The sequence below is a fragment of the Neovison vison genome, chromosome 3 (genome assembly GCF_020171115.1).
Source record: "Neovison vison isolate M4711 chromosome 3, ASM_NN_V1, whole genome shotgun sequence".
Classification (NCBI taxonomy): Eukaryota; Metazoa; Chordata; class Mammalia; order Carnivora; family Mustelidae; genus Neogale; species Neogale vison.
This window is the reverse complement of record NC_058093.1, coordinates 61,593,101-61,620,990: the sequence shown is the minus strand read 5'-3', so window position 1 is coordinate 61,620,990 and position 27,890 is coordinate 61,593,101. Positions and strand designations below refer to the sequence as shown.

Sequence of the window (27,890 nt, the reverse complement as noted above, 5' to 3'; positions counted from 1 at the left end):
AGGAGACAGGATACCACTATTTTGCTCTAACGATTAAGAATAGCTCTGCTGTTTTTTTGTTTTTGTTTTTGTTTTACCTAATCACAAATGTTTTTAACTTAGTTTTAATCCATACTAGTGATGGAGGTTTTTCAGATGACTTGACTTTTTTTTTTTAAGACTTTATTAATATATTCGACAGAGAGAGATAACAAGTAGGCAGAGAGGCAGGCAGAGAGAGAGGAGGAAGCAGGCTCTCTGCTGAGGAGAAAGCCTGATGCGGGGCTCCATCCCAGGATCCTGAGATCAAGACCCGAGACAAGGGCAGAGGCTTAACCACTGAGCCACCCAGGCACCCCTTGACTTCTTTTCTTAAATAAGACAGTTTGTATAATACTTTTGGCAAGAGGCATATTCAGCTCTACTGGAGGGTTAAGGCTTAGATGATCTTTCCCCTTTTCATAGATTTTTAAGGAAAAAATAGTAATAAATGAGATTTTTAACCAGGCACCCCTTTGTAGAATAAGGAATTTTTCACAATTATTGAGTAGATTTGAGAGATGACAGGGATTTACTGCTGTGTATTTGGGATAAATGTCAGAATTAAGTAAGAATTTGAGAATACGAGTTTGAAATGAAGCTCAAAAGAAAATACCAAGCTTTCCTTCAAGCACGAACTATTTAATTTAAAATGAATACATGCACCTAGTACAAACATTTGAGTTGGCCTACCCCTTCTTAATGTATGTGTTTTAATTCTTGGCAACTTGTGGTCTTTTAAATTTGCAGCAACATAGTCTGAAGAAAATAACAGCATTTCCTAATCAGTTAGATACCTTGTTCGTTTTCCCCAAATTTACCTCTTGTTCAGTTCTTGTCCACTTCTTGAATTTGGCTTGGGCTTCAGAATGTCTCCAAGTCTTATTTTGTTTTGTTTTGTTTTATTTTTTAAATTTCTCAGTTCCTCTGATGCAAATGATAGAGCATGAAAAGTAAGAGACATACTTCTGTTCGCCCAGTTGATCAAAGTTTACTGGAAGAAAACATAGGTAGTTGGGAATTCCTGGGAACCTTCCCAGAGGCCCCCATGGCATTCCCACATACCTTCCATCTCCTGGCATGGGATTTGCCAGGTGGCCTCTGAGGGAAGTGAAACAGTGGTTCATCATTGCGACTCCTGAATGGACAGCCACAGGCTCGGATCCTCTTTTCCTCTCAGGAGTGGTCTTCTTCTCGTTGCTTTGGTTAGGAGCCTGCACCGGGGCCTGATATAGTCAGTGTTAGCCACAGCAGATGGATAGACAGAGGACAGCATCCCTTAGAAGCCCACCAGTTGTCTACCACAGATACACATCCTCAAGACAAATGCTTACAGTTGGACCTGATTTGGGCTGTGTATTTTCATGACCTTTTTCATATGACTTCATATAGCAACCTCAGTGACTTCACAACTCAGAACTGCCCACAGCAGCAATATTGAGTCAATCCTTACCTAGAGCTATATTTGTAAGAAAACTTGTGCATTTGTTGATCGTTGAAATGAATATTAATTTACTAAGCATTACAATTTAATTACACACTTTGTGACAAAATATTTTTCAATTAAAGTTTACAAATATATATTGAGTCCTTCTTATGTCAAAAACACTTTGATTGGCACTGCAGGGGTACGAAGATCATTTGTTCCAAAGATCCTTACACTGCCTTGGGCTAGGTAGCTGAAACACGATCTTGAATGATAAATAAACAAATTTTTCCTTGAAGGAATTTATTATTAGTACAGTTGAGGAGAAAGACATGCAAATAGAAAGTTACAAAATAAGAGCATGGAAAAAGGGCACTGTAAATTACAAAGCCTTGGGCAGTCAGGGAAGACTTTTTGAAGGCGGGGCCATGGAAACTGGGGCCAAATGATAACTAGGAATTTGCCAAATAAAGCCTGTTGTTGGAGCTTGAAGCATTGATTCCAAGTTGAGGATAACTCACATGCAATGAAGAAAGAGCAGGTTGCAAGTACCTGTCATATTTGGCTAGGATCACAGAATGTCCTGTTCGGCAGACTGGTTTCCTGGAGAGTGTTTATGCCCTATGCACGCTAGTGTTTGGGCTTTATTCCATGGGTCCCCATTTTCCTGGTTCCCTTTTTACCTCACTTGATCTTTCAGACATTATTGCCTCTAAGTGACCATTAAATATTGGTATTTCTCAAGGTTCCATCCTAGATTCTCTTTTTCCTCACCAGATAGATCAATGTTTATGTATTTGTTATGACTTAAAAGCTCGATGGTTCTTAAATCAGTTCTGAACTTAGGACCGTACATCCCTCTTACCCCCATCCTGCCCACCACTTCAGTTTCCTTAGGACTGGACTCCCTGTTTGCTGCAACTGCCATCCCTGACTCCTCCCAGTCTTAGAACCTGCCAAATTTCTTCTTTACTAGTGCACCCAAGGACTTCTCTTCCCTTAGCCTGAAGTGCTTTCACATTCTCATTGCCTAGCTATTGCCCACTCCTACTTCAGGTCTTGGCTTAGATACCACTTTTTTTTTTTTTTTAATGATTTTATTTATTTATTTGACAGAGAGATCACAAGTAGGCAGAGAGGCAGGCAGAGAGAGAGAGAGAGAGAGAGAGAGAAAGAGGCTCCCTGCTGAGCAGAGAGCCCGATGCAAGGCTCGATCCCAGGACCCTGAGATCATGACTCAAGCTGAAGGCAGAGACTTAACCCACTGAGCCACCCAGGTGCCCTTAGATATTGCTTTTTCACAGATATCTTCCAGGTCTCTCTTAACCCATTTTATGATTAGTAATATGCTGCATTTTTATGCCCTAGGTTATAATTATTTTTGAAATATTGCTTTCCCCACTAGACTTTAAGCTCTTGGAAGGAAACAACAATCTCTGTGACAGCCTTGTCTTAAAACACTTAGCCAAGGATAGGCACCTTGTAAGCAGTCTTAGTAGACATGACAAGCTGTGTGAGTTAGGACAACAAGGAAATGTCGAGGAACTTCAGGAGCAGAATGACCTGATTGGATTGGCAATTAGCAAGTTTATTCTGCCTGCAGTATGGAGACTAAATTGGAGAGGGAGTCCACTGCTAGAGCCCACGAGATTAGTAGGTGGGTGTTACCACTAGACACTTAGAGCCTCAGAGCACATCTATGATAAAAACACAAATCAAATTCAGTTGGGGGAGGGGAGGAAAAAATGAAGCAAGATGGGATCGGGAGGGAGTCAAACCATAAGATATTCTTTTTTTTTTTTTTAAAGATTTTATTTGTTTATTTGACAGAGTTTTATTTGATCACAAGTAGGCAGAGAGGCAGGCAGAGAGAGGGGAGGAAACAGGCTCCCCGCTGAGCAGAGAGCCCGATGCGGGGCTGGATCCCAGGATGCTGAGATCATGACCTGAGCCCAAGGCAGAGGCTCAACCCACTGAGCCACACAGGCACCCCAAGATATTCTTTTTTTTTTTTATTTATTTTTTTTTAAGATTTTATTCATTTATTTGACAGACAGAGATCACAAGTAGGCAGAGAGACAGGCAGAGAGAGAGAGAGAGGAGGAAGCAGGCTCCCCGCCAAGCAGGGAGCCTGATGCGGGACTCGATCCCAGGACCCCGAGATCATGACCTGAGCTGAAGGCAGCGGCTTAACCCACTGAGCCACCCAGGCGCTCCCCAAGATATTCTTAATCTCAGGAAACAAACTGAGGGTTGCTGGAAGGGGATGGAGTTAGAGGGATAGGGTGGCTGGATTATGGACATTGGGGAGGGTATGTTCTATGGTGAGTGCTGTGAAATGTGTAAGCCTGATGATTCACAGACCTGTACCCCTGGGGCAAATAATACATTATATGTTAATAAAAAAAAACAAGAAATCAAGTTCAGTTCATCCAGGAGCTTGGAGGTAGTCTCAGGACTCTTACTGTCTCTTAACGTGGCTTATTCCACATGGATCTCTTTTTCCCACAGTCTTTCTCTCTGTGAACAGTAACAGCTCATCCTCCATCTGCCTAGTAGGAAAGAGGGTCCACTTTATGGTTATGTGAGTAGATATCCAGATTGACTCCGACTGGCCCTGATTAGGTCATGTGCCCTTCCGTGAAGTAACTGTTGTCACCAGAGGGGTCCCGGGAGCTGGTTGATCAATCTGGATAATAACTGGGTCTGAGGCAGTGGTGCCCTGGAAAACTGGCCCTAAAAATAATGTTTCTTTTTTTAAAAAGGCCTCTTTGTAGCACTTGCCAATTTCTTTGGTTTACATGGTCCTACTGCGACTGATTTCAAGATGGATCCCTGGCTTGCGATTCCTGAATGTTTAACAGCCGCCTCTTGCAAGCGGGTCCCCACAGCTCTGGCTCTCCATAGCTGAGCTGGTGGGGGAGATGCTGGCATCACAAAGACTCATGGTGAGGGAGGCAGTGTGCTCCAAAAGGCAATCAGAATGTTGTTAGAAGAAGACAGGTAGGCGCCTGGTAGCCAGTCCCACGAGGAAACTTGTCCTGGACCATGCGAAATATAGTTTGATGTTATGATTTTATGTGACCTATAAATTTTTGGAAGTTCCTATGTCATTTCCTTGAATAACATTTCTAAGCACTGTATAATATTCCTTTCTAGGAAAATACTGCCATTTACCATTCTTTCATTGTTGAGTATTTAGATTGATTGAATTACATGTAATGCTTTGCTGGATAGGTGTATGCCTGAAGCCATTTTCCATATTTAGGACAGAGTTACTGAGATAGTTGACCCAAGTGCTATTACTGAGTCAAAGGAATGGACCTTTAATGTTTTTGAATACTCTCCAGTAGGTGTACAAATTAGTTTTACCCATTTATATCACTTTTATCACTGTAAGAGAGCAAGTATTTCATTGTCCTGTTATTAAGTATAATTAAAAAATTGGTAGGACAGAATTAATATGTCATTTTAATTTGCATTTGTTTGAATTACTAAAAATGTTGAAATATCTATGTTTTTGTAACAAGTGTATTTTTTATAGTGAATTTCCTTACCATTTCCCACTTGTGTTATGTGTATATGTTGCTTTTAATATACTATTATCATAGGTATTTATCCTCTTATAATTAATTAATATAACTTAAATAGTGGAATAATTATATGACTAATAGTGAAAATTCTAGCACATACAACTTGGTAAATATTGAGGGGAGTGCTATGTATGAAATTCTCCCTAATTCTGTGTAATTTAGGGTAACATCAGCTACATTAGCTGAGGTAATAGATAAATACAAATTCACAGTAAGTGAACACAATAAAAGTTTATTTCTTGCTCATGTCAGAGTTCCACATGGGTGTTCTTAGTTGGGCAGCTTTCATGTGGTCCTGAAGGGATGAAGGCTCCTTCTGTCCCAAGGCTTTTCTCCCCTCTGGGTCCTTGTCATTTTCATTCAGTGAGAGGGCGGCATTAGAGAATGGGGAACAATATGTGGGCGGTTTTTATGGATTAGGCCTGAAAGTGCTTACATTGAATGTGCTTACATTCTACTGACTAAAACTCAGTTCCACGGACACAACTAATTACAAAGGAAAAAAAGAAAAAGAATCTGTTATACATCTAACTAATCTTTGCCAAAATTTCCATAACCTGAAATAGAGAAATCTTTTCATAAAGGCAGATTCTACTTACTGTTTTCATTACCTGTATATATCTGGGAATAAATTGACCATATTACTTGGATAATTTACAGGATATAAATATGGAATGGAACACCTTAAATATTGTTAAGAGATATGTAGCTTTTTACTAGACCAGAATGGTAGAGCAATGATGTCGAGTGGTCAGTGAATGTCCTCTTGTTTAGACACTGAAGAGAAGAGAGTGGCAGCCATTGGACAAAGCGATTTTGACAGGTGATAAACAAGTCTTGGATGGGCAACATTTATTCAGTGTTTTAGAAAATCAAATGTATAAGAATCCATATAAGGACTTCATAATCAGCTCATCCGATAAGTATGACTTATTAGAATGATATTTCTCATAGGATATGTTAGCTCATTTTCTTATTTCTACCTACACAGGTAATTAAAGTATACAGTGAAGATGAAACCAGCAGGGCTTTAGAGGTACCCAGTGACATAACTGCCCGAGATGTTTGCCAGCTGTTGATCCTGAAGAATCATTACATTGATGACCACAGCTGGACCCTTTTTGAGCATCTGCCTCACATAGGTCTAGGTAAGGATACAGAACTATAGTCCACATCATTGCTTTTCTGTTTGTTATAGTTTCAATCATATGGCAAAGATTTTCTTCAGACAGAAAAATAGAAGAGAATTATGAATAGTCCTTTTCTTTATTTTTGGTGTTGGTGTTTGGGAGACCAAGAATGTAACACAAAATGAAAGTAAGGGTACAAATATTGCACTTTCCCCACACTTCTTTGTTTAACTAATGCTCTGTGAGAATTTTGGAGCCAAAACATAGAGTCCGAATGGATAGATAAGTTTCATAATAATCTTTGGTAGCTCAGTGTTTGAGAAATTAATACAATAAGTTGTTATTTGAACTAATCTTTGAATTGATTGTCATGTAGACATGGAAAGTATCCACACTGGTTCTCTTTATTTATTTTTTATTTTATAAAAAATATATAAATATATATATTTTTATATATATAAATATATAATATCACATATAAATATATAATTCATATATTATATAATATATAAACATATATAAATCATATATTCATATATGATATTCTATATTATACAATATATAAAAATATATGATATATAATATATATAAAATTTATAAAAATTTATAAAATTTTCTTAAAGAATTAAGTAACTCTTCTACATTTTAAAGTCATAACCATAAAGAGTAATCTTTAAAAATACTTATATTTTTAAATTGGAAATGCATCTCTGTGTTGTAAAATGTAGAGGGCTTTCTCCTGCAAATTTTTAAAATAAGGTATAAGTGATTTTCGTTCTTCTAGTAGAGTAAGAGAATTTGGCACCAATTTTATTTCACCTTTCCTTATTTTTACAGATGCTAGTGTTAAAAAACATGTTACCATAATAAGTAGTGAAAACAAAAGAAGTTTGTTATGGTAATGCCATTTGATCCTATGAGTTTCCTGTGGAGGCTGTAACAAATGACCACACACCTGGGGGCTTACAACAGCCAGAATTGATTCTGTTACTGTTCTGGAGGTCAGAAGTCTGAAATCAGTATCACTGGGTTGAAATCAAGGTATCAGGGACGTACTTCCTCCGGAGGCTCGAGGAAAGAACCTATTCCTTATCTGTTCCAGCTTCTGGTGGCCGGGGGCCTCCTTTGGCTCTGGCTGCTTTACTTCAGTCTCTACCTCTATGGTCACCTTGTATATCCTTCTTCTGTCTGTGTCAAGTCACCCTCTGCCTCTTTCATAAAAATGGTACCAGTTAGAGCTTACCTGGGTAATCTAGGATCATCTCTTCATTTCAAGATCCCTTAATCATATCTGCAAAAATCCTTCCCCACCCCCCTCTTCATATCAAGTAACATTCACAGAAAACCTGAATTCTGAAGGTATGCCAGGCCAGCCAGTGTGACGTGCTGTCTCGCCTTCCTAGGGCAGAAAAAGTTCAACATTTATTTTCTGCATTGCTGTTGGTTACCAATCTGACTTCTATTTGTGACCATTCTCCTAAATGTAAAGTGTTAACTCCTCAATAGATAAAAGCCGTCTTCTAAACTAGTTTTACATATGCTTGTGAAAATACAGTTTTGTTTTGTTGTTTTTTTTTTTTAAGATTTTATTTATTTACTTATTTGAGGGAGAATGAGGGAGAGAGAGCATGAGAGAGGAGGTCAGAGGGAGAAGCAGACTCCCCAAGGAGCTGGGAGCCGGATGCGGGACTCGATCATGGAAGTCCGGGATCATGACCTGAGCCGAAGGCAGTTGCTCAACCAACTGAGCCACCCAGGAGCCCGAAAATACAGTTCTTAATTAACACAATATGTAATTACAGTATTTTATACCCTTAATTTTTTCTTTTGGAGCAACTTTACTTTTTTTTCTTTTCCTTTTTTTTTTTTTTTTTTTTTTTACAGTCACTAAGTTTATCTCTAACAAATAGCTTAAAGTTTAATAATAAAAATCTACTCTGTAAATCAAGCACCAGTTTTCACTGAGACCACAGCAAATTATATTAAGGAATAAAATGCACAGATTCTTTTAATGTGGAGGCTTAAAATGGAACATTGAGAATTAATTTGAGTTACATACTAAATTTAAACTTTTAAGCATCAAATAGAAATATATTTCTCCATTACTCTATTTTCTGGAAATGCAGAAATAAAACCAAAGATGTGAGACTATTGTCTCCTGGTTTTATCAGCCATGCATTAGACCAAAGATTATGAGAAAGAAATTGAGATCCACAACTTTCTTGTGTTCTTTTTCTTTCTCTTTGTTTTCACTCAGATTATATGTATTTTTAAGAGAGTTTATTTACTTATTTATTTGAGAGAGAGAGAGCATGAGCCTGTGCACACTTGGGACGGGGGGTGGGGGTGCGGGGAGGAGAAGGGGAGGGACAAGCAGGCTGCACTGAGAGTGAAGCCCAATGTGGCGTTCAGTCCCAGGGCCACTTAGCTGACTGAGCTACCCAGGTGCCCCTCAGACGCTATCTTTAAACAGTAGGAAGACTGCTGACATAATGCTACCCATATACTAAAGCACATTAGATGATGATAACTAATAAATACCTCTATTCTTTTCATTTATTTTTTATTTAATTTCTGTGTTTTAACATAATCTGTTTTTATTTTTATAAACTACCTTTCTGTGTGTGTGTGTGTGTGCACCTAAAAACACATCTATTTTACAGAGACACAATGAGAGAGAGAACATAAGCAGGGGGAGTGGGAGAGGGAGACGCAGGCTCCCACTGAGCAGGGAGTCCTATGTGAGGCTCGAGGACCGGGATCATGACCTGAGCCAAAGGCAGCCACTTAATAATGACTGAGCCACCGAGGCACCCCATTTTTTTTTTCTTTTCACTTCACAGATCCCACAAACTCTAGGAACTCTCCCTGCCTATTCCTGTTGACTTCCTCACATGGTTTAACAGATATTTATTGTTTTATACCATGCCTATTTTGTGTGTGGGTCTTAGGGGTAAAGTATGAACATAATAGACAAGAAACACTGCCCTTGCGAGTTTGCATTCTTCTGGGAAGTGGAAAGATAAGAGACACATGACTAAAACTTGTAATCCTTTAGGTGACAATAAGCATGAATTTCTCCTGCTATCTGAAAGTAGAACACTATGAAAACTTTTGCAAGCCGAAATGGTATAAGCCAAAGAAGCATTTACCATTAATTTATATTGGAAATTATTTGAGCATTCCCAGATGCCAGAAATAACCTCTCTCAGCATCTTCTGGTATCTTAGGACATATCTTAGCAACAGATGCACAAAATAAATCATGATAAAGTGCAGAGGCTCACAGACAAAGTTCAAAGCTCTGGTGGCTTGATGTTGAGATGCTGAACGTGGCTCCCTGGAAGGAGAGCTTGGTGGGACTATCTCGTGTGGCTCCGTGGTGCCCACGGCCTTTATAAGGGCTCATTGCAAAGCAAATGCTTAATGGCATTTTCATGTTTCACCTTTTTTGTAAAAGCAAAAATCCTCTTTGGATTTCTGTTGGTTGGCAAAAACAGGTACGAATGTGGATCTTTTGTAAAAGCAAAGAATTAGGTGAACTTTCGAAAAGCTGGAGTTGCCTGAGCTGGGGAGAAAGGAAGACAGGGCAAAAGGGAAGAACATGCTGGGGGTGAGAGGGAGATGCCCTTTAACTAGAGGGATCAGGGAAAGTGTCCCTGAAGGACGAAGTTCAGGAGAACCTTGGTGGCAGCGTGCTGGTGTTCAGGGCTCAGCCAAGGCCAGCGCTCCCTGAGCAAGCTGGGGAGTGATGGAGTGGACTTCAGTAGGGCTTCTGCAGAGCCAGCTCGTGTAGGGTCTCATGGGTCATGGAAGGGCTTGACTCTTACCCTGAGTGAGAGAAAAAGCGAACGGAGGTCTTTGAGTCAGAGAGCAATATAATCCTGATTTCTTTGAAAGTACAGTTCACCCTTGAATAACATGGGTTTGAACTACTTCCATGTGGGTTTTTTCTTTTTCTGATAAATTCAGTCCAGTACTATAAATTTATTTTCTTTTCATTACGATTTTCCTAATAACATTTCTTTTCTCTAGTGTACTTTTCTAAGAAAACAGTCTCTAGCACTTAAAATGTCACAATATGTATCAGTCGGCTGTGTATGTCATCAGTAAGCCTTCCAGCTGACAGTAGTTAAGTTTTGGGGGTGTCAAACATTTCATCCAGATTTTTGGCGGCAAGGAGAGGTCCGTCCGTACCCCTGTGCTGCCCATCATTCAAGAGCCAACTGTATACTGCTTAGAAGGCCAGAATCCAACCTTTTAGAGGCTGAGCGACGTTGTTTTGCTTCTACATCCCACTACGCATGGCTTCCTGGATCAATCCTGGCCTCTCTGTCATTTCTCCTAGTTGCACATGCCCTGTGGGACTAACTTCACAGGATAGTCTACACTGGTATGAGGTGCGGTATTTGTGAGACCCTGAAGCCTTACAGGTTTCACAACAGAATGTTGTGACTTGTGTGATAGACGACAGTTAAGGGTTTTCTGCACTTGAGGTCACTTTAATGACCAAGATAACCTTAGGAAACTGTCAGAGACATTTTATGTTGTTAATAAATGTGCTATCATTGTTGCTTTTGATCCCTTAAAACACATCACAAACTTACTAAAGTCAGATGGAGAAGCACTTGACTTTCAAAATATGGTAGGTTTATGGAATTGAAAGTCTGTTTTTAGAGTGTCATTTTCTGTGGCAAAGGAAACTTCAGTCTTAGTAGTAGTTTCAACATGAACGCATACGTGTGATAGTGACTATTACCATGCATCTGACATGTACAAGGCACGGAGTGAGAGGTTTAACATTAATCTTGATAGACACGCTCATCACTTAGCCTCATAGCAACCCCGCAAGATGTGTTTCCTAATCTCCCTTTGACATACAGGAACATAAACTCAGTGACGAAATTCCTTGCCTAGAGTCAAACATTGCTGAAATGTAGGTCTTTTCAGATTCTGAAATTCAGATTCTGAAATTCAAAGTCTGCATTTTCCACTAAAGTGAGTTTGTTTCTCCTCATGTTCCCAGGATCCCGTGGTTGGTTTGTCTCTTTCTTATTCTCTGTCTTTAGCTCTAATCCATGTTGTGAGAACAAGTTAAAAGTTTGAGCCCTCAAAAACATTTCCAGACAACTTTTTTTTTTTTTTTTAAATGAGTAAAACAATAGAAGTTTGTTAAGGAAAGATACAGAAAAAAGCTCTCAAGAGTGAGAGGGGTCCTGACAGGGTTGCCAACGAGGGCCTTCAGGGTTGGTCTTCTATAGACAGCTAACCACGGAACTTAAATAAAGAAAAATAAATTTTTCTTACCAAAGTAGTATTGAAATTACTGGGGACCAACTGATGGAACCCAGTTCACTTTATAACAAAACCAGCTGTTTCTTTTGGCTGAGCAAGGGGATCATGTTAGAAGTGACTTATCCTGGGGGCACCTGGTTGCTCAGTGGGTTAAGCCTCTGCTTTTGGCTCAGGTCATGATCTCAGGGTCCTGGGATCGAGGCCCGCATCGGGCTCTCTGCTCAGCAGGGAGCCTGCTTTCCCCTCTCTCTGTGACTGCCTCTCTGCCTACTTGTGATCTTTCTCTGTCAAATAAATAAATAAAATCTAAAAAAAAAAAAAAGACTTATCCTTGAATTTGTATACAACATAAATGGTATATGATATTTGGAACTCTGGATACAATATCAGTATTTCATCTCCTCTGGCAAATAATTATCAGTAATATGATGCTGGGAATTTTAATAGGCAGAGTACATCATCAAAGGCAACCCCAAACATCCTGACTTTGTTATAAATCTCTGATTTTCCTGATTTGAGATCATGTTATGATGAGGTTCTAGTTGCACACACCTTTATGGACACTGAATTTAAAATATCAGTACAGCCACAAATACCTGTCCTTTTCTCATATAATCACGTTTTATAACTGGCATGTTCTAGTTCATGGCCACTGGATGTCACTGTCGTTCCCCAGATGGAGCCCTCTGCATTCATAATCAGTGTGAGGACTGAGGGGGGAGTGGAGTGGGGGCAGAAACTTCAGTTTTAAGTCCTCTGGAACTTAATGGGATCCATGTTTGTCTTGCTCCCATTTTGATTCCTAATTGAAGCCATGGTATGAAGCAGTGGCAATTAACACAATACCTCAAGCGCATACCTATAGACTCCTCGGGAAGAGGAATTAATTGTATTTTAGTGTCATTGCTGGGGACAGCTGAGAGTTCCATTGTGAATATCATTGTGGAGTGGCTTTAATAAGCAAAATGAATGACTGGAGGCTTTTAATGAAACCATTTTTATGTGTGCAGCTATACCCACGTGATCTCTTTAAGACAGAAGCCACGTACGGCTGTGGCCAGGAAAGGCTTCTTTGCAGCTTTGAAGCTGCTTCCCTTCACTTTTTCTGTCCAACTGCCCCCTCTCCGCCCCCCTGCCCCCCCGCAAAGACGCACAAGTCTTTCTCCTGTTGTCTGGAGCTGACAGGTAGTTGTGCTTTCAGTGCTGTGTGTAACCTGTCAGCATCAGAGTTGCCATCGCCCTTATCAACAGCACAAATAATTGTGAAGCCTGTTGGATCTGTGGCCTTGGGCTTCCTTTGCTACCTAAACTGACCTGAGCTTTGAGGAGGCAGCGTGACCTGGTGGCACACTAAGGTGGAGGCAGAAAATAGGAGCATGTAAGGAGGGCTTAGAACTAAAACTGCCTCCTGGTGCCACTTGTTTATCCTTTGCAGTATCTCATAGCCTGAGTTCAGGTCTTACCATTTCTCTCCTCGGGGATTATTTTAGCCTTGTAACTGGTCCTCTCGCCTCTGGTCGTACCAAGGTTATCCATGGGAATGCAGACCTGATTCTTCATGCATTAGGGTCCAAGATTCCTTGGAGTGCTTGAGGTACCTGTGACCTGCCTACCCCTCCACGCCAGCCTCATGCTCTCCTCTCTTTCCTCTTAGTTTATACATTAAAGACGTGCCTGTAGTTGCCCACATATGCTGTACTGTCTATGCCTTGGTTTCCTTGCTCATCCCATTAGGATTCTCAGCGAGTTCTTTCTCATCATCTTTACCTGGCTGTGCGTTTTCCAAAGCTTACTTGGAATTTTAGTCAAAAATGATAGCAAGGTATAACTGCTCACCATGTCCTAAAAATATTATGGAAACAAAGTAAGATGAAAACTCGTAACTGTTGAAGCTGACAGCCAGCTAACCTAGGGCTACAGTCTAAGAGGAGAGAGAGAGAAAAGCAACTGGAGGCACCCCACACTCAGCCTTATGAGGAAGAGTCACCCCCTACGTCAGAGAGCAGGTAGGGAGACAGATCGGCCTCTTCTACGTCCCAAGCAGCTGCTTCTCATGACAATTAGGATCCTTGCTGGCACCACCATTTCTCATACATCCTTTAGGAAACTGCAAATCCTGAAAATAACAGAAGCACTGGGAGTGAGTGATGAGTTGTGTCCGGGGAGGGGATATTTCTGCAAGTACATGCTAGACTGGGGTGTGGAAAATAAACAGATTTGGCCAAGAAATAGATACAAGGCTCTTCAAGCAGGAGTGTTTATAATATTAATCAGAAAAACCCTAATGATATAATAATAGGAGGATGTAATCAATTACAGTACATTCATAGGATATAAGTTAGGTAGCTTTTGGTTATGTTTTTGGAGTTCTTCCTTTGTAGACTGATGTGGACAGATATAAGATTATAAAGACGATTGATCGATTGAATGTATATTTATAAACATATATTCAGTGTAAATTTTGTGAAAAATATATACAAATATATTCATATAGGCCCAGAGAAAAAAATAAGAAGGGAATATACTGAAATGTTAAGTGCTAATTCCCAATTGATAAGTTTAAAGATGGATTGTGATTGTCTACTGTCCATGGTTTTTGAATTTCCAATAATGGAAACATACTATTTTAGAAATCAGAAAAAAGGAAACAAACACAATTTCAAAAACTTAAGAGATTTTTAAAGATTGAGACATCTTCCTGAAGCTCCAAGTTGCACCAAGTACCCATCTTCTGAGCTGCCGTTAACATTTTCTTTATCTTAATTTTGATCATGTTATTAAAAGTAGACAGTAATTCCATGAGAGCTAGAACTCTGTGTATACTTCTTTGTAACCCAGGGTCTAGGACAAATAAATAGTTTGTGAATTGAACTATACTAAATTGTAAGGTACTTATATCAAGCAGTTCAAAGGATGGATAAAAATATACAAGGAAGGAAGAGACAGGAAAAAGAAGCCAGAGACATGCCATGCCGTGCCCAGATGGAAATTTGCTCTCAGTCTCTCTCTTTTTTTTTTTTTTTTGAATTTTATTTATTTATTTGACAGACAGAGATCACAAGTAGGCAGAGAGGCAGGCAGAGAGAGAGAGAGAGCTGGAAGCAGGCTCCCTGCTGAACAGAGAGCCGGATGGATGCGGGGCTTGATCCCAGGACCCTGGGATCATGACCTGAGCTGAAGACAGAGGCTTTAACCCACTGAGCCACCCAGGTGCCCCTGTTCTCAGTCTTTAAAGGATGCATTAGGTAACTTAGAATTTATGGAAGTGGTTTCTAAACTCTTCAGGTGTTTATCCGTCAGCTTGAGGTGATGTGTATGCAAATATTTTGCCGAAGACTAAGGATTTCTAGGAATACAAGTTGTGATTAGTGAGTGTGAGTTAATATGAAGATTACTTAATTTGTTGAAGAATGATCTGCAAGCCCTTTATATCCATCAAGTTTAAGTGTCAAGATTTTCCTATTAATTGCACTTGGGGAGCTGAATTGGTGCTAGCAATTTTTCCAGGTGAGCTCGTTTTCTTAAGTTAAGGGAGCTTTTTCAGAATTGAGCCCTATTTTTATTCTTTGCTTCTCCAGTTTTTGTTTTGCCTGGTCAGAGGCTGTTCATTTTTATCTGAAAATAAGATTGACAAAATGTATGTAGTTTCTGCCTCACCCAGAGAAGTACAAGGACCATTTGTCTCCAGGAGTTTCCTGTAACAAAGGTGTACAAAGAATTGTTTTCTGGGCGAATTAGAGGTAAAAGCCACTTTTGTTTCTTCTCTTATCAAGTGATGAGAAGAGTAGGGACTCAGGTTTCTATTTGAGCCCCACGCTGTACTTTCAGTAGATTCAGCGAAGAAATCCAGGCAGAAGGTCACAGGTGAACACTTTCCATTCTGGGAGGATTGAGGGTTTTTAAAAGTCTTTGAAGTGAAATCAACAGTTTCAGAAGAAACTTCTTTCCTTTCTTCTTCTTCTTCTGTCTCTCTCTCTTTCTCTTTTTTTTTAAAGAAAGACTTCTGGAAATTAAATAGAAAACAGAATTACATGTAGTTATTATTTGTAGTTATTTACATGTAGTTATAATTACATGTAGTTATTATATTTATTACATGTGGTTATTATCTGGTCTGTCAGATACAAAGATAAAACTTAAATTGACATGAAGCTTTTGTCGTGGTTTTAAGAAAGCTTTTCTTTACTCCGTAAGAGAATTTTCCCCCTTTTTCTCCTTTTTGGACACTGTTTTGAAGTGATTTAGGAGGGCTTCTCTCCTCTTTTTCTACCTACATAGAAATGATGTTCAGTCATGGTCATTCACTTTCCAATGCCTGACAAATACTGCAGAACATTTTCTAAGTAGACCTGTATCTATAAAGTTTTGATAGTATATTTCAATATAGTATTTTAGGTGGATTTGTGAAGTTTTAAAATTAAAGTCTTTAAAAGAATCAGGATGAATTTATGAGAAGGTTACTTAGGGTCATTTATCATATGGTAATCCAAAAAGTGCCTCAGTTCATTCTGGCTGACAGTTCTTAGCATCATTGTTTTTGAGGTTCGCAGTAGAGAGCTCCTGGTTACAGAATTAATTTTCTCTTTTTGGTATTTAAAACATGTATTATAAGTTACTGTATGATGATTCAGTTGGCTAAAGTCCACTTGGTTTTAGAATGACATTAAAGAGGAAGAGTCACTAGAAAGTTAATTAGAAGCCATCTGACCAGTATTTGTTTTGTCCCCCCGAACCCCCAACCTCCGTTCTCAGGTCTCCAGGATGATGTCCCAGGGCCTAGGCTAAGTAAAACAGAGCTGGTCTTCAACAAATTTTCATCTCCCTTTACGCATTCTTTTCCTCTCCAAATTATCTGTCTAGGCATCTTGTATCTTCATGTTGAACTCCTCCATATAAGGGTCTGTGTTTTGTTAGATATCTGCCTTTAGAAAAAGAAATCACAAAGTTTCTTTCTTTCTTTTTTTTTTTTTTAAGATTTTATGTATTTATTTGACAGAGAGAAATCACAAGTAGATGGAGAGGCAGGCAGAGAGAGAGAGGGAAGCAGGCTCCCCGCTGAGCAGAGAGCCCGATGCGGGCCTCAATCCCAGGACCCTGAGATCATGACCTGAGCCGAAGGCAGCGGCTTAACCCCCTGAGCCACCCAGGCACCCTGAAATCACGAAGTTTCTTAAGATGTGATGAACGGATAATCAATCATGCCTTTTAGGATTATTTGGATTATTGTGACATTGATCTTTTAATATAATGAGACTTGATTGGGGGATGATATATGACAGTGCATCCAAATTGGGATAGGACTGTGAACAGTGACAAAGATTATTAATATAACGTAATTTTGAAAAGCCAGTTTCTGTGATCAGTAAGTTTTAGCTCCATTGCCAGAGGAGTATATGAGGTGAAAACCTGTAACCACATCTGATCCTTTGGAACTTATTTGCTTTCTTTTACATTATCTGAATTTTCAATAGACTATCCAGAGATCATCTTTGAAGGAATGAAAAACATGTCTTCTGCTTTCTCACATACTCTAGTTAGTATAGATTTCTTTGAAGAAATTTTTCTCCTTAAGATTAGCAGAATATTTTCCCTATGCTAGTTATGTGTTATTTAGACATTGGGTATTATAGTTCAGTGAAATTTTCTGTGAACATCGTATGTTATCTTTCCTTTGTAGGTTGGTATGCTGGGCTTTGTTTGCATGTCGGTTACTGCTTGGTTGGGGATCACGGATATTGCCCAAAGTGCTTTTCGTTACACATTTGTCATAACTGTTCAAATGCAGTTTGGTTTTTCTGCCCTTTTTATTTTATTTCTTTTTTTGGTACAGTCAAAATTCAAATGACTTATGTTACTTTCATTTGAGATTAAGATTGATATCATTTGAAATACTGCCCATTATTTTCATTCCCCTTATACTCAAAATGTGGTGGTTTATTTTCACTTAATTAGCAAATATTTATTGAACACAATTCAAAATGAAAGAATTTGAGGCCGTTGAGCATGAGAACTGTCGGCACACAAGAGAGGGTTTTAGTGGATTTGGAAAGAATGAACAGGCTATAAATAGGCTTGGCAGAGGCAGCAGGGGATGTCCCCCCAGCAGGGGCTGTAGGTGGAGGCAGAGACAATGCTTGCAGGGGAAGAGCCTCGGCTTGGGATCTGGCATGCGGCTGCTGTTCAAATCCTGAGATGGTTGCTATTCTGAACTTCAGGTTCCTTTTCTGTAGGATGGAACTATAACTTACTTGCTCAGTAGACAATGTTATTGTTTAACCACAGACCTGGTGGCTTCAAACAACAGAAATGTAGTCTGTAGCAGTTCTGGAGATGAGAAGTCCAAAATTAAGGTCGCTGGGCTGGATTCAAGATGATGACCGGCTCTTTCTGGGGCTTTAGAAGAAGGCTTGCTCCTTCCAGCTTCCAGGGGTTGCCGTCATTCCTTGGCTTATGTCCCTATCACTTGAGTCTGCCTCTGTGGTCACATTGCCTTTTCCTCTTCTGTCTGGGTCACGTCTGTTTCTGTCTCTGTCTTGTAAAGTTCTTTGTAATTGGATTCAGAGCCTACCTGGATAATTCAGGATAATATTTTCCTCTCAGTATCTTTAAGTTAATGACATCTGCAAAGACTTTGCCATATAAGGCAACACTTAATAGGTTCCAGGTGTCTTTGGGGGTATTATTCAGCCTACTGAAAATATTATAAGAATTAAAGGGGTGCCTGGGTGGCTCAGTTGGTTAAATGTCTGCCTTTAGCTCAGGTCATGATCTCGGGGTCCTGGAATCGAGCCCTGCATCAGGCTCCCTGCTAAGCAGAGAGTCTGCTTCTCCCTCTCCTTCTGCCCCTCCCCTGCTCGTACACACATGCCTGCGCTCTCTCTCTGTCTCTCTCTCTCACTCTGCTCTCTCTCAAATAAATAAATAAAATCTTTAAAAAATTGTAAGAATCAAATATAGCAGTGAGAAAAGATCTCAGATGGAGGCTTGCAGAGATGTAACTTCTTTTATTTCAATAACTTGAATAATTTTTTGATTCTCAGTCTCCTGTCTTTAACAGCAGTTTGATCTTCTATTTGTTTTTTTATGGCGTGTCCTCAGTCTTATTGGAGTAAATAACAAATTCAGGTTTTATAAGTGAGTTACATACAGGTTTAAATATTCTTAATTGAAGGTTCAGACCTACTTTCACTTCCACAAGATGCTGGTGAGACTTTAAGTCCCAGGACAGGTGTTTGCCTAACCCTTGTCCAGCTCTTCATGCTCTGGAAACTCTTGTTCCTCTCATGTTTATGGACTGTACCATAAAGCCACTTAAATTCCTCCTCTTCCCTTAGCTCTTCCATGTTCCTGATGGGGGAATGTGGTACTGTTGCCACATTCTTTCTCCATAATGGGATGCTGTGGACTCATCTGCCCTGACATTGTCCTCAGTTATGGCTTTCCTATCACGCTAGAAGTAGGGTGTCTGTTGGAAGCTAGATGTCTCCTAAGGTTACCCTCTGGTTTGAGCCACATAGCATCATTAAACTTATCTGGTGTTTAATCACCATCAACTTGTCACCCTGAAAGCGTTCTCATTCTGGAAGGGGACAGGATACAGGATCACTTGGGACCCACACTGTCCACTTTTGTGTAGCTCAGTCTCTATTCTTAACTGCAGCTCCTTTCTCAGAAGACAGAAGGTGGGTCCCTGTATGAGGCAATCAAGGATTGGCTAGCAATCCCAAGCACTTATATTTGTCAAAGATTGATAAGGTCTATTGTGAAGCTCAAAAGTAAATAAAATGCACTTCTGTAATATTTTTTCCCTCTCTCTCCATAGTTTATCTTGAGGGAAGAACATAGGATTCTTTACTGGTAAAGAAAGTAATGGGTACAAAGAAACACAGGTTGGTAAAACAAACAAGCAAACATCTTGCTTACTACCTGGTTTGTGTGAGAATTAGACAGAAGTGGGCTTAGAGAGATTGTTAGGGATGTGACTTGCCACTGAATATCTCAGTAACCATTGACTCTCCGCAAACCACTTCTCTTACAGGTTTTCAAACTCAGTAGCAGCACAACCCTTCCAACAGGTTAGGTGGAAAACTTGGTGTCTCGCCTAACTACCCTCTCCCTTCCCCTTTGTCTCTGATTGGTAAGCAAATCCTGTTGGCTTTACCTTCAGAGTATATCCAGATTCTGACTGCTTCCTACATTTCCATTGCTACTGCTCTAATTCAAGCCACATCATCTCTCTTCTCATTAATTGCAGTATTCTACCAAATGGTCTTCCTGCTTCCACCCTTATACCTTTTTTTTTTTTTAAGATTTTATTTATTTATTTGAGAGAGAGAGAGAGAGAGAAGGAGAGATAACATGAACAGGGGGAGGAGGGCAAAGGGAGAAGGAGAAGAAGACTCCTTGCTGAGCAGGGAGCCCCATTCGGGGCTTGATTCCAGGACCCTGAGATCATGACTCGAGCTGAGGGCGGTTGCTCAACTGACGGAGCCACCCAGGTGCCCTCCACCCTTATGCCCTTTAAAATTAGTTCTCCTCCACAGCCAGTGCGATCCAGTGAAAATATAAGTCAGTTCATGTTATTTCTCTGTTCAAAATGTTTTCTCATCTGACTCCAGGGAAAAGCCAGAACCTCACTCTGAACTGCAGGCCTTTCTCCAGTCCTCCTGGCTCATCAACACGGCTTCTCTAGCCTCTTCTAGGACTTTCCCCTTTGCTCACTCAGCTTCGGCCACATTAACCTCCTCCTGGTACTTCAAACATAGACCCTTGCTCTTGCCTCAGAGGCTTTGTTCTTGTTCTTCCTGTTGGTGTCTGCTTGGCTCATGCCCCCTTCTCCTTCGGGTTCATTCAAACATTACCTTCCCAGCGAGACTTATCCTGGCAAGCTGTTGAAAATGAATTGTTTTCCCTTATGGCCTCCTCTCTTCCTATGTCCTGCTCTATTTTTCTCTGTAGTCTGTATCACTGCCTATTAAGATTTACATTTTATTTGTAGTCTGTTTATTCCCATTAGAATGAAAGCTCCATGAGGCAGTGATTTCTGACTGTTTTATGCACTACAAAATCCCAGGTCCCCAGATGAATGTCTGACATGTGGTAGGCCTTCAGTAAATATTTGTCAAGTGGATGAATGAATAGTATAACTGCCAGACTCCATGGACGTATCCCACAGCAAGTAGGGAGTAGACACGCTTTTTGAGCAAGGGTCGCATTGACACACATGTTCTGTGAGGTTTGCTGTGGTATCAGTGTCCAGGTTGGACTGGAAGAAGGAGAAAGTAGAAGTTTGGAGATTCATTAAGAAAAAGCAAAGGTCCAAATTGGGATTGTGACAATGGGAATGAGTGAGGGGTTGTTTAGAGACATTTGGTGGGAAAATCTCTCGTATTTGGAGATAGCAGAAACGGAATATAAAGGGGTGGATATAAAGATGCAATGGAGATAGGAGAATTTAGGAAAAAGCAGTTTGAGAGAGAAAAAGGAAGATGACTTTGTTATCAAGTTTATTTTTTATTTTGATAAAAGGTACATAACATAAAATTTACCAGTTTTAAGGGTACAATTCATTGGCAGTATGTACATTCATACTGTTGTACAACTTTTACCCATCCATCTCCAGAACATCTTTATCTTCTCACAGTGAAACTCTGAGCCCATTAAACAATAATTCCTTGCTCCCCAGTCCCGGCAACCACAATTCAACTTTCCATCTCCACAAGTTTGTCTATTCCAGGTATCGCCTGTAAATGGAGTCATACAGTATCTGTTCTTATGTCTTCTTACTTTACATATAATATCTTTAAGGTCCATCCATGTTGTAGCATGTGTCAGAATTTCATTCCTTTTTAAGGCTGAATATTCCATTGTACGTGTGTCCTGTATGTTGTTTGTCCATTCATCTGTTCATAAACATTAGGGTGTTTCTACATGTAGTGAATGATGCTACTATGAACATTGGTGTACAAACATCTGTTCTAATCTCTGCTTTCCTGTCTTTTGATTAGATGCTCAGGATTGGCATTGCTGGAATGTTTTAGTATTTGGGGGGAACCACCATACTGATTTGGGATTTAGACACACTGTGTTTGAGGTGGTGGAAAGTCTCACAGTTGGGACTAGAGCATGAGTAAAAGCAACTGTAGCAAGAGATTTCATCTCAAGGAACTCAACAGATGGGATGGCTGAAGAAGGGAGAGTGAATTAGCTTAAGAAAGCGAAAGAAAAGATTTTAGCCAAGGATTGCATTTTAGGAGGGAGGAGGAGCTCTGGGAGCTCATCAATGAGACAGAAAAAGAGTAATTGGAGTTAAGAACAGAACCCAAGTGTTGATGCACATTTAGCTCAAACTCATCCATATGCATCGAGAACTCTTTTTTTTTTTTTTTTAAATTTTATTTATTTATTTGACAGAGAGAGATTACAAGTAGGCAGAGAGGCAGGCAGAGAGAGAGAGGAGGAAGCAGGCTCCCTGCTGAGCAGAGAGCCCGATGCGGGACTCGATCCCAGGACCCTGAGATCATGACCTGAGCCAAAGGCAGCGGCTTAACCCACTGAGCCACCCAGGCGCCCCTGCATCGAGAACTCTTACAAGAACTTCCTTTCAGATGAAGAATCTTCTATTTAAGTATGACATTACTTTCCAGGGTTCGGGTGTTGTAGATCACAGATTACTACTGAGTGTTGAATGTTTGAGACACAGATACTTTCCAAAAAGGTCCTAGAAGCACCTAAAAAGCAGAGGGTTTCTGTACGCTTTAGTTGGCTGTTCTTCACTTCCTGTTTTGCATTAGTAAGTTCACACTTTTCTTTAACCTCTTATTGAAATATGATGCACCTTAAGAAAAGTGAATAAGCCACATGTGGACAACTCAGTGAACTTCAGATGTCGCATCAACTTGGATATCCAACACCCAGAACAAAACAGTATCTCCCACACCCAGTGGGAGGTTCCCCTCATGCCCCTGCTCCATCACCTACTCGCCCCATTATCTTGATTTCTAACACTATATATTTATTTTACCCGTATTGAACTTTATGTTAAGTGTAATCATGTAGTACCTAGTCTTTGTGCCTGACTTCTTTCATTTAATACTGTGTTTGTGAAATTCCCCCATACAGTTTTAGTATATGTATTCCACTATTTATTACATTGTTTACACTATTCAGTCATTCTCATGTTGATTGGCATTTCGGTGGTTTCCAGTTTGGGGCTATTATGAATAACACTACTATGATAATCAAGTTTCTTATTAAAATAGGAATTGTGCATGGTTTGTTCCCCTCTGTAAAGTTGTTTTTGCTTATTTCATTTAAGTACCTTTCCTCCCAAGTGCCTTCCCACCGTACCTGAAATATATTTAGGTATATTAATATATTCCTATATATAGGTATTTATATATAAATATATAAGTATATTTTGGTATATATGTTAATGTTTGAACACTAGCTTTGAAATAATAAAGTCTCACAAGAAATTAGGTGTTTTAAAAATTGTATGTTCTTGCATTAAAATTTTTTCTTTTATAGCTTTTACTTTAATTTTTCTCAACTATCCAGACTATGTATCTTAAATGTATTTTGAACCTGTCAAAATTTTTCTCTCCTAATGGAGTGAATTGTTCAACCTTGAGGCAAATATTTTAATTTTGACATCATGACGAATTGGAGAAAAAAGAATAGCTTCTGCATTATTAATGCAGATTTATTATCAAACTTAATTATCATTTACATAGCAATAAAAGGAATTAAGAATTAACAAAGAGTGCATTGTGATATCTTGTCATTTTTCTCCTCAGGTTACAGTCTGCTTTGGTATAAAAAAATCAATATTACTAATTCAAAATTGCTAAAATAGTATCAATCTGGCTATTCTAGAATTGAGCTGAAATTTCCTATATTTAATAAAGATACATACATAATATAATCTGTAAATTTATACAGTTACGTGTGTCCGTATATATTTCTTTCTACCTACATGTTTGTCTATTCATTTGTCCATCCATCCGTCCATCCATCCATCTGTTGACATACTCACTGAAACATTCCTTACAGAAAGAACAATGGAAGACCATGAGCTGGTGATTGAAGTGCTATCTAACTGGGGAATGGAAGAAGAGAATAAACTGTACTTTAGAAAAAATTATGCCAAATATGAATTCTTTAAAAACCCAATGGTAAGTGAAATCCTTATTAATAGTTATGGGGAATAATGAATTTGTTAAATGTTATTTTATTTTATGTGAAGAAAAAAGAGTCATCATAAATCAAATGCAATTCCCCATTGGGTAAATTGTAAGTAAAAACTCTGTTCTGTGAAGATCACAGTTAACGTTTCTTCGTACTCTAACAACGATTAGTCAACATTATCACAGAAGTTCCAATGAACTGTTTTGGGAGCTATTTCTTTTTTTTTCTTTCTAAGAAAAGTATTATACATTTAATTTTGGGAATCAATAATTAGATATCCATAAGCAGCTCCAAAGTATTATAGCTGAACACTTTTCACCGAATTTTGGAAATTTAAGTAAGAAAATTTCTAACCTAAAAACAGATAGATGATTGTTGGGAATGCTATAGCTTAGCTAAAAATTTCAAATTGACATGCATCTTGCTGTTCCAAAATATTTTTTCAGTGCAGTAATGACTGAGCTAAATAGAAATGAGGTAAAAGACCAGAGCATTAGCTAATAAATACTACTTTTATGGTAGTTCTCTTTAAATGAAAAAAAAAAAATGTGTGTCACATTCTAGTGAAGACTAGGGATCTGGAGAAGTCAGAATAGCCTCTGGGCTCATTATTTTAAATTGTTTTTGTCTCTGCAGTTGTAACATATTTCTACACGAAGTTTTGGATAATTGGATTGAAATGATCCTTTATGAAAAATATATGATACACACTATAATAGAATATTTTCAAACCCTGGAAGACCTCTTATGTTCTCTTTTATTTGAACTTATTAATAAAAACATAATGGGATGATCTTTGACAAAGAAAATAAAAGCATCCTAATAAAAATTAAATAGAATTTGAAGGGAAACTATTTTCTTTTTGTGAATCTTTATTAAATGCAAGAATTTAAAAGTATAGTTAAAGGCATATGGTTATAGTGCTTGCTTTTGGTTATATTTTATTATTATTACTATTATTTGAACAAGGCTCTACACTCATTTTGTAGACCTAGAGCAGTAGTTATCAGCTGGGGGCGATTTGACAATGTCTGGAGTCATTTTTGCTTGTCATTTCGGGGGTGGAGGGACGGGGCTGCTAGTGGGTGGAGATCAGAAATGGTGTAACTAATACTGACCACAGAGTTAGATCAGATAGTAATAGAATAGTTGTAAAACCCTGTCCTTGGAGGAATTATAGTAGTCTATATTTTCAAAATGTGTCTGATCATAAAAATTACCCAGGGGGAGAAGAGAGTACCCAGACCTACTGAATCAGACACTCCAGGAACAAGGCCTGGGAATTCCTATTTTAAACAACTGCCTGGATGAATTTTATGATTGAACAAGGTTGGAAAGGACCTGACTTACAGCTCCCTGGCCCTACGACAAGTCCTGGTTCTTCTAGTTCCCTGGCTCCAAGACAAGTCCTGTGACTGTGACCTTAGATATACCCTTTAATTCTATGAGTCTTGACTTTGTGACATGGAATTGATGGCCCTTTAGTGTCTGCTGGAGTGGCCACAGGACTCAGAGAAGAGATACGGGAGCAGAGACACTGTCATCCTGAAGGCATTGTTTTGAACTTGATGAAGGTGGTTCTCTCTTTATCTGCATTATCTGAGGGTGCCTGCTAATCTTTGGGCCGTACTCCTGCCTTTTCATTAAGATACCTGAATATAGAGTCATAATTAAATCTTTTCTAGCATGGCTTTTGAGATAATGTAACCTATATCTTTTCGTCAGTATTTTTTTCCAGAGCATATGGTGTCCTTTGCAACTGAAACCAATGGTGAAATATCCCCCACACAGATTTTGCAGGTAAGATATATTTCCATTAAGTATGTAAGAAACAGTGTAATAAAGGGAAACTTTAAGGTCCATATTTTTACATGCACAGATTGAAATGTTATACCTTGATGGATGAATTTTTGCTGGAGGTGAACCTGAAAAGAAAAGAAACAATAGGAAAGAAAAGAACAAAACCTGAAAAAAGAAGTCCCTGAATCAGGAAAGGCTCCTAACACCATTATTCTTTCTAGTTTTGGCCAATTGTCAAAGGATTTTCAGTGTTTAAAAAATGTGTTCAAAAAATGTGTATCATGAAAGGAAACTTGGCAGAATTTTGTTCTGTGATGTGTTTAAAGACTATGTTAGTCTTTAAATCAAAACCCCCAGTAAATTGTAGACATTTTGCTAACAGATATTTAGTATTAACTTTTATAGCAAATGCTCCCAATCCTATTTATCTCAAAATATTTAGCAACTACATGAAAGGAGAAAAAAAGATGTAAAAACATATATTTTGTATACTGACGTGTCATAGCTATGTTGCATTCTTGAGCAGAGTTCTAAAATGTCTTAGCTGAATTAAGAATACTAGTTACTTAATTAAAAATCTCCTTAATTTTGCATCTTTGGGGCTCATTTCTTCCAAACTGGCTGTGGCTTTATGTGATCATTTTTTAAAAGGTATTTTCATTTCAATCAAACAATGATTTTCATTATTTTATTTTTCGTAGATCAGTAGATTTCACATCAGAAGCTCTGCAGTTGTTAACAGGTTAATGTTCAGTAATGTCTTTATAATGGTTACTGTTTGATCTAAGCCCACGGGCATTGTGAAACCCACTCAGTATTCTCTGATCTTTAAAGAAGACAGCTTTTAATATTTCTAATAGAGATAGTACTTGAAATATATTGGTAGTTAAGTATATCGGTAAATATATTGGGTGTTACAGATCTGTTTTTCTATGGGCTTTTTAATAGTTTGTATTTCATTTTTGCTCTTCATAATATTTTAGACATATGTTGAGTCTCAAGAGATTTTCCTAAAAGCTTCTTCTATGCTACGGGTTTCACAGACACCCCATCAGAATACTAGGCTGAATGGCAGGGGCGTTGACAGCTGTGCCCGAGGGCGAGGGCCCAGCTCCCAGGCCCTCTCTGTGCTTCACCACTGGATTGTGACAGGGTGGTGCGTTGGAGCTTTTATTCCAACTCCTTTTCCCAATTCTCCTCTAATATAGTTATGTGACTTTAATGTGAAATTACAAAAACAAGAAAAATCTTAGCTTTGGAATCAGATAGTCCTGCATGTGCCTCTGACCTTTTCTCTCCACTGAGGCAATGTTTCCACTTTTTAAAACGTTTCTTCTCTTTCTAGTATGACCTCTCTGACTCCCTTTTTAAAATTTAATTGGTTTGGTTTAATAACTTGGAAAGCACTCAAACTAAAAAACCTACTCGCCTGTTTTGCATGTCAATTAATTAATAACTGTGGCTCATTAAATTAAAAAAATTTTTAATAATTTACTTAAAAACATACATATCTGTTCTCAGCGTTTCCCTGAGTAGCCTTTTAAAATATGTCACATCGTTTTAGAGAGTAATTTCTCTTACTTTACATTTTTCCATTTTGCATTTGTTTATTCATAGGGATTTCTGTTTTCTTCTTTTAATAAGATGCTAATGCATTTCCATCGTCCTATTAAGGATGCTGAGTACAACCACTCACACAGAGCTATTCATTTTCATTCTCATTTCCCTGACCAGCACATGCCTACTGTCTCAGTTCATTATTACATTGTAACAAACTATTCCAGACCTTAATGGCTTAAGTACCCACTCACATTTTGCCAACAACTTTGTGGGTCAGGAATTCGGAGAGGGTTTAGCTGGGTGGGTCATCTTTGAGGTATGTTGTCTCCCTGGGGGTTGAGGTTCCCCTTCTTAAGATGGCTTTTCATGATGTGTCCCCTCTACCCGCTGGCCTCTCTTCTCTGCACATGGGGTCTCCATCCTCAAGGGCTTTACTAGCACATAGGGCTTCTCACAGCAGAGCTGTCTCAGTGTAGTCATATTTCTTATGTGACCGCTAGCTTCCACTTAACTAGTGGAGGCCATCAGGCCAGCTAAGGTCTAGAACTAGAACTAGAACTAGCTGACTGTCACTTCTGCTGTATTCCATTGCTCAAAGCAGTCATAAGAGCCTTGCCCAGATTCAGAGGGTAGAGACACAGACTCCAGCCCTGCTCGGTTAGGTGGCAAGATCCCTTTGTAGAAGAGCATGTGGGACAGGAGATAGTGTTGCAGTTCTCTTTGGAAAACACAATGTACTCTAGCCACTCACTACTGAACCCCATAGAGAACAGAGAAAAGATTGTTTGCTTTACTTCATCAGGGAGGAGAACACGGCTCAACTTTCTAAACAATTCAATAATTGAAGTCAAGATTGTGTTCTTTTACTTGCACTGTAATG

At 39.0% G+C, this 27,890-nt stretch overlaps 1 protein-coding gene across 2 annotated transcripts in view; it reads left to right on the top strand.

Annotated features, from left to right (window-relative positions):
• GRB14 (growth factor receptor bound protein 14) overlaps window positions 1–27,890 on the top strand; it is a 125,601-nt gene that overhangs the window by 75,666 nt on the left and 22,045 nt on the right. For both annotated transcript variants that reach the window (XM_044242224.1, XM_044242225.1), the window contains 3 exons: window positions 6,029–6,185; window positions 23,516–23,637; window positions 25,376–25,450. In XM_044242224.1, the coding sequence (XP_044098159.1) occupies window positions 6,029–6,185; window positions 23,516–23,637; window positions 25,376–25,450 (354 nt within the window). The remainder of the gene's footprint in view (window positions 1–6,028; window positions 6,186–23,515; window positions 23,638–25,375; window positions 25,451–27,890) is intronic.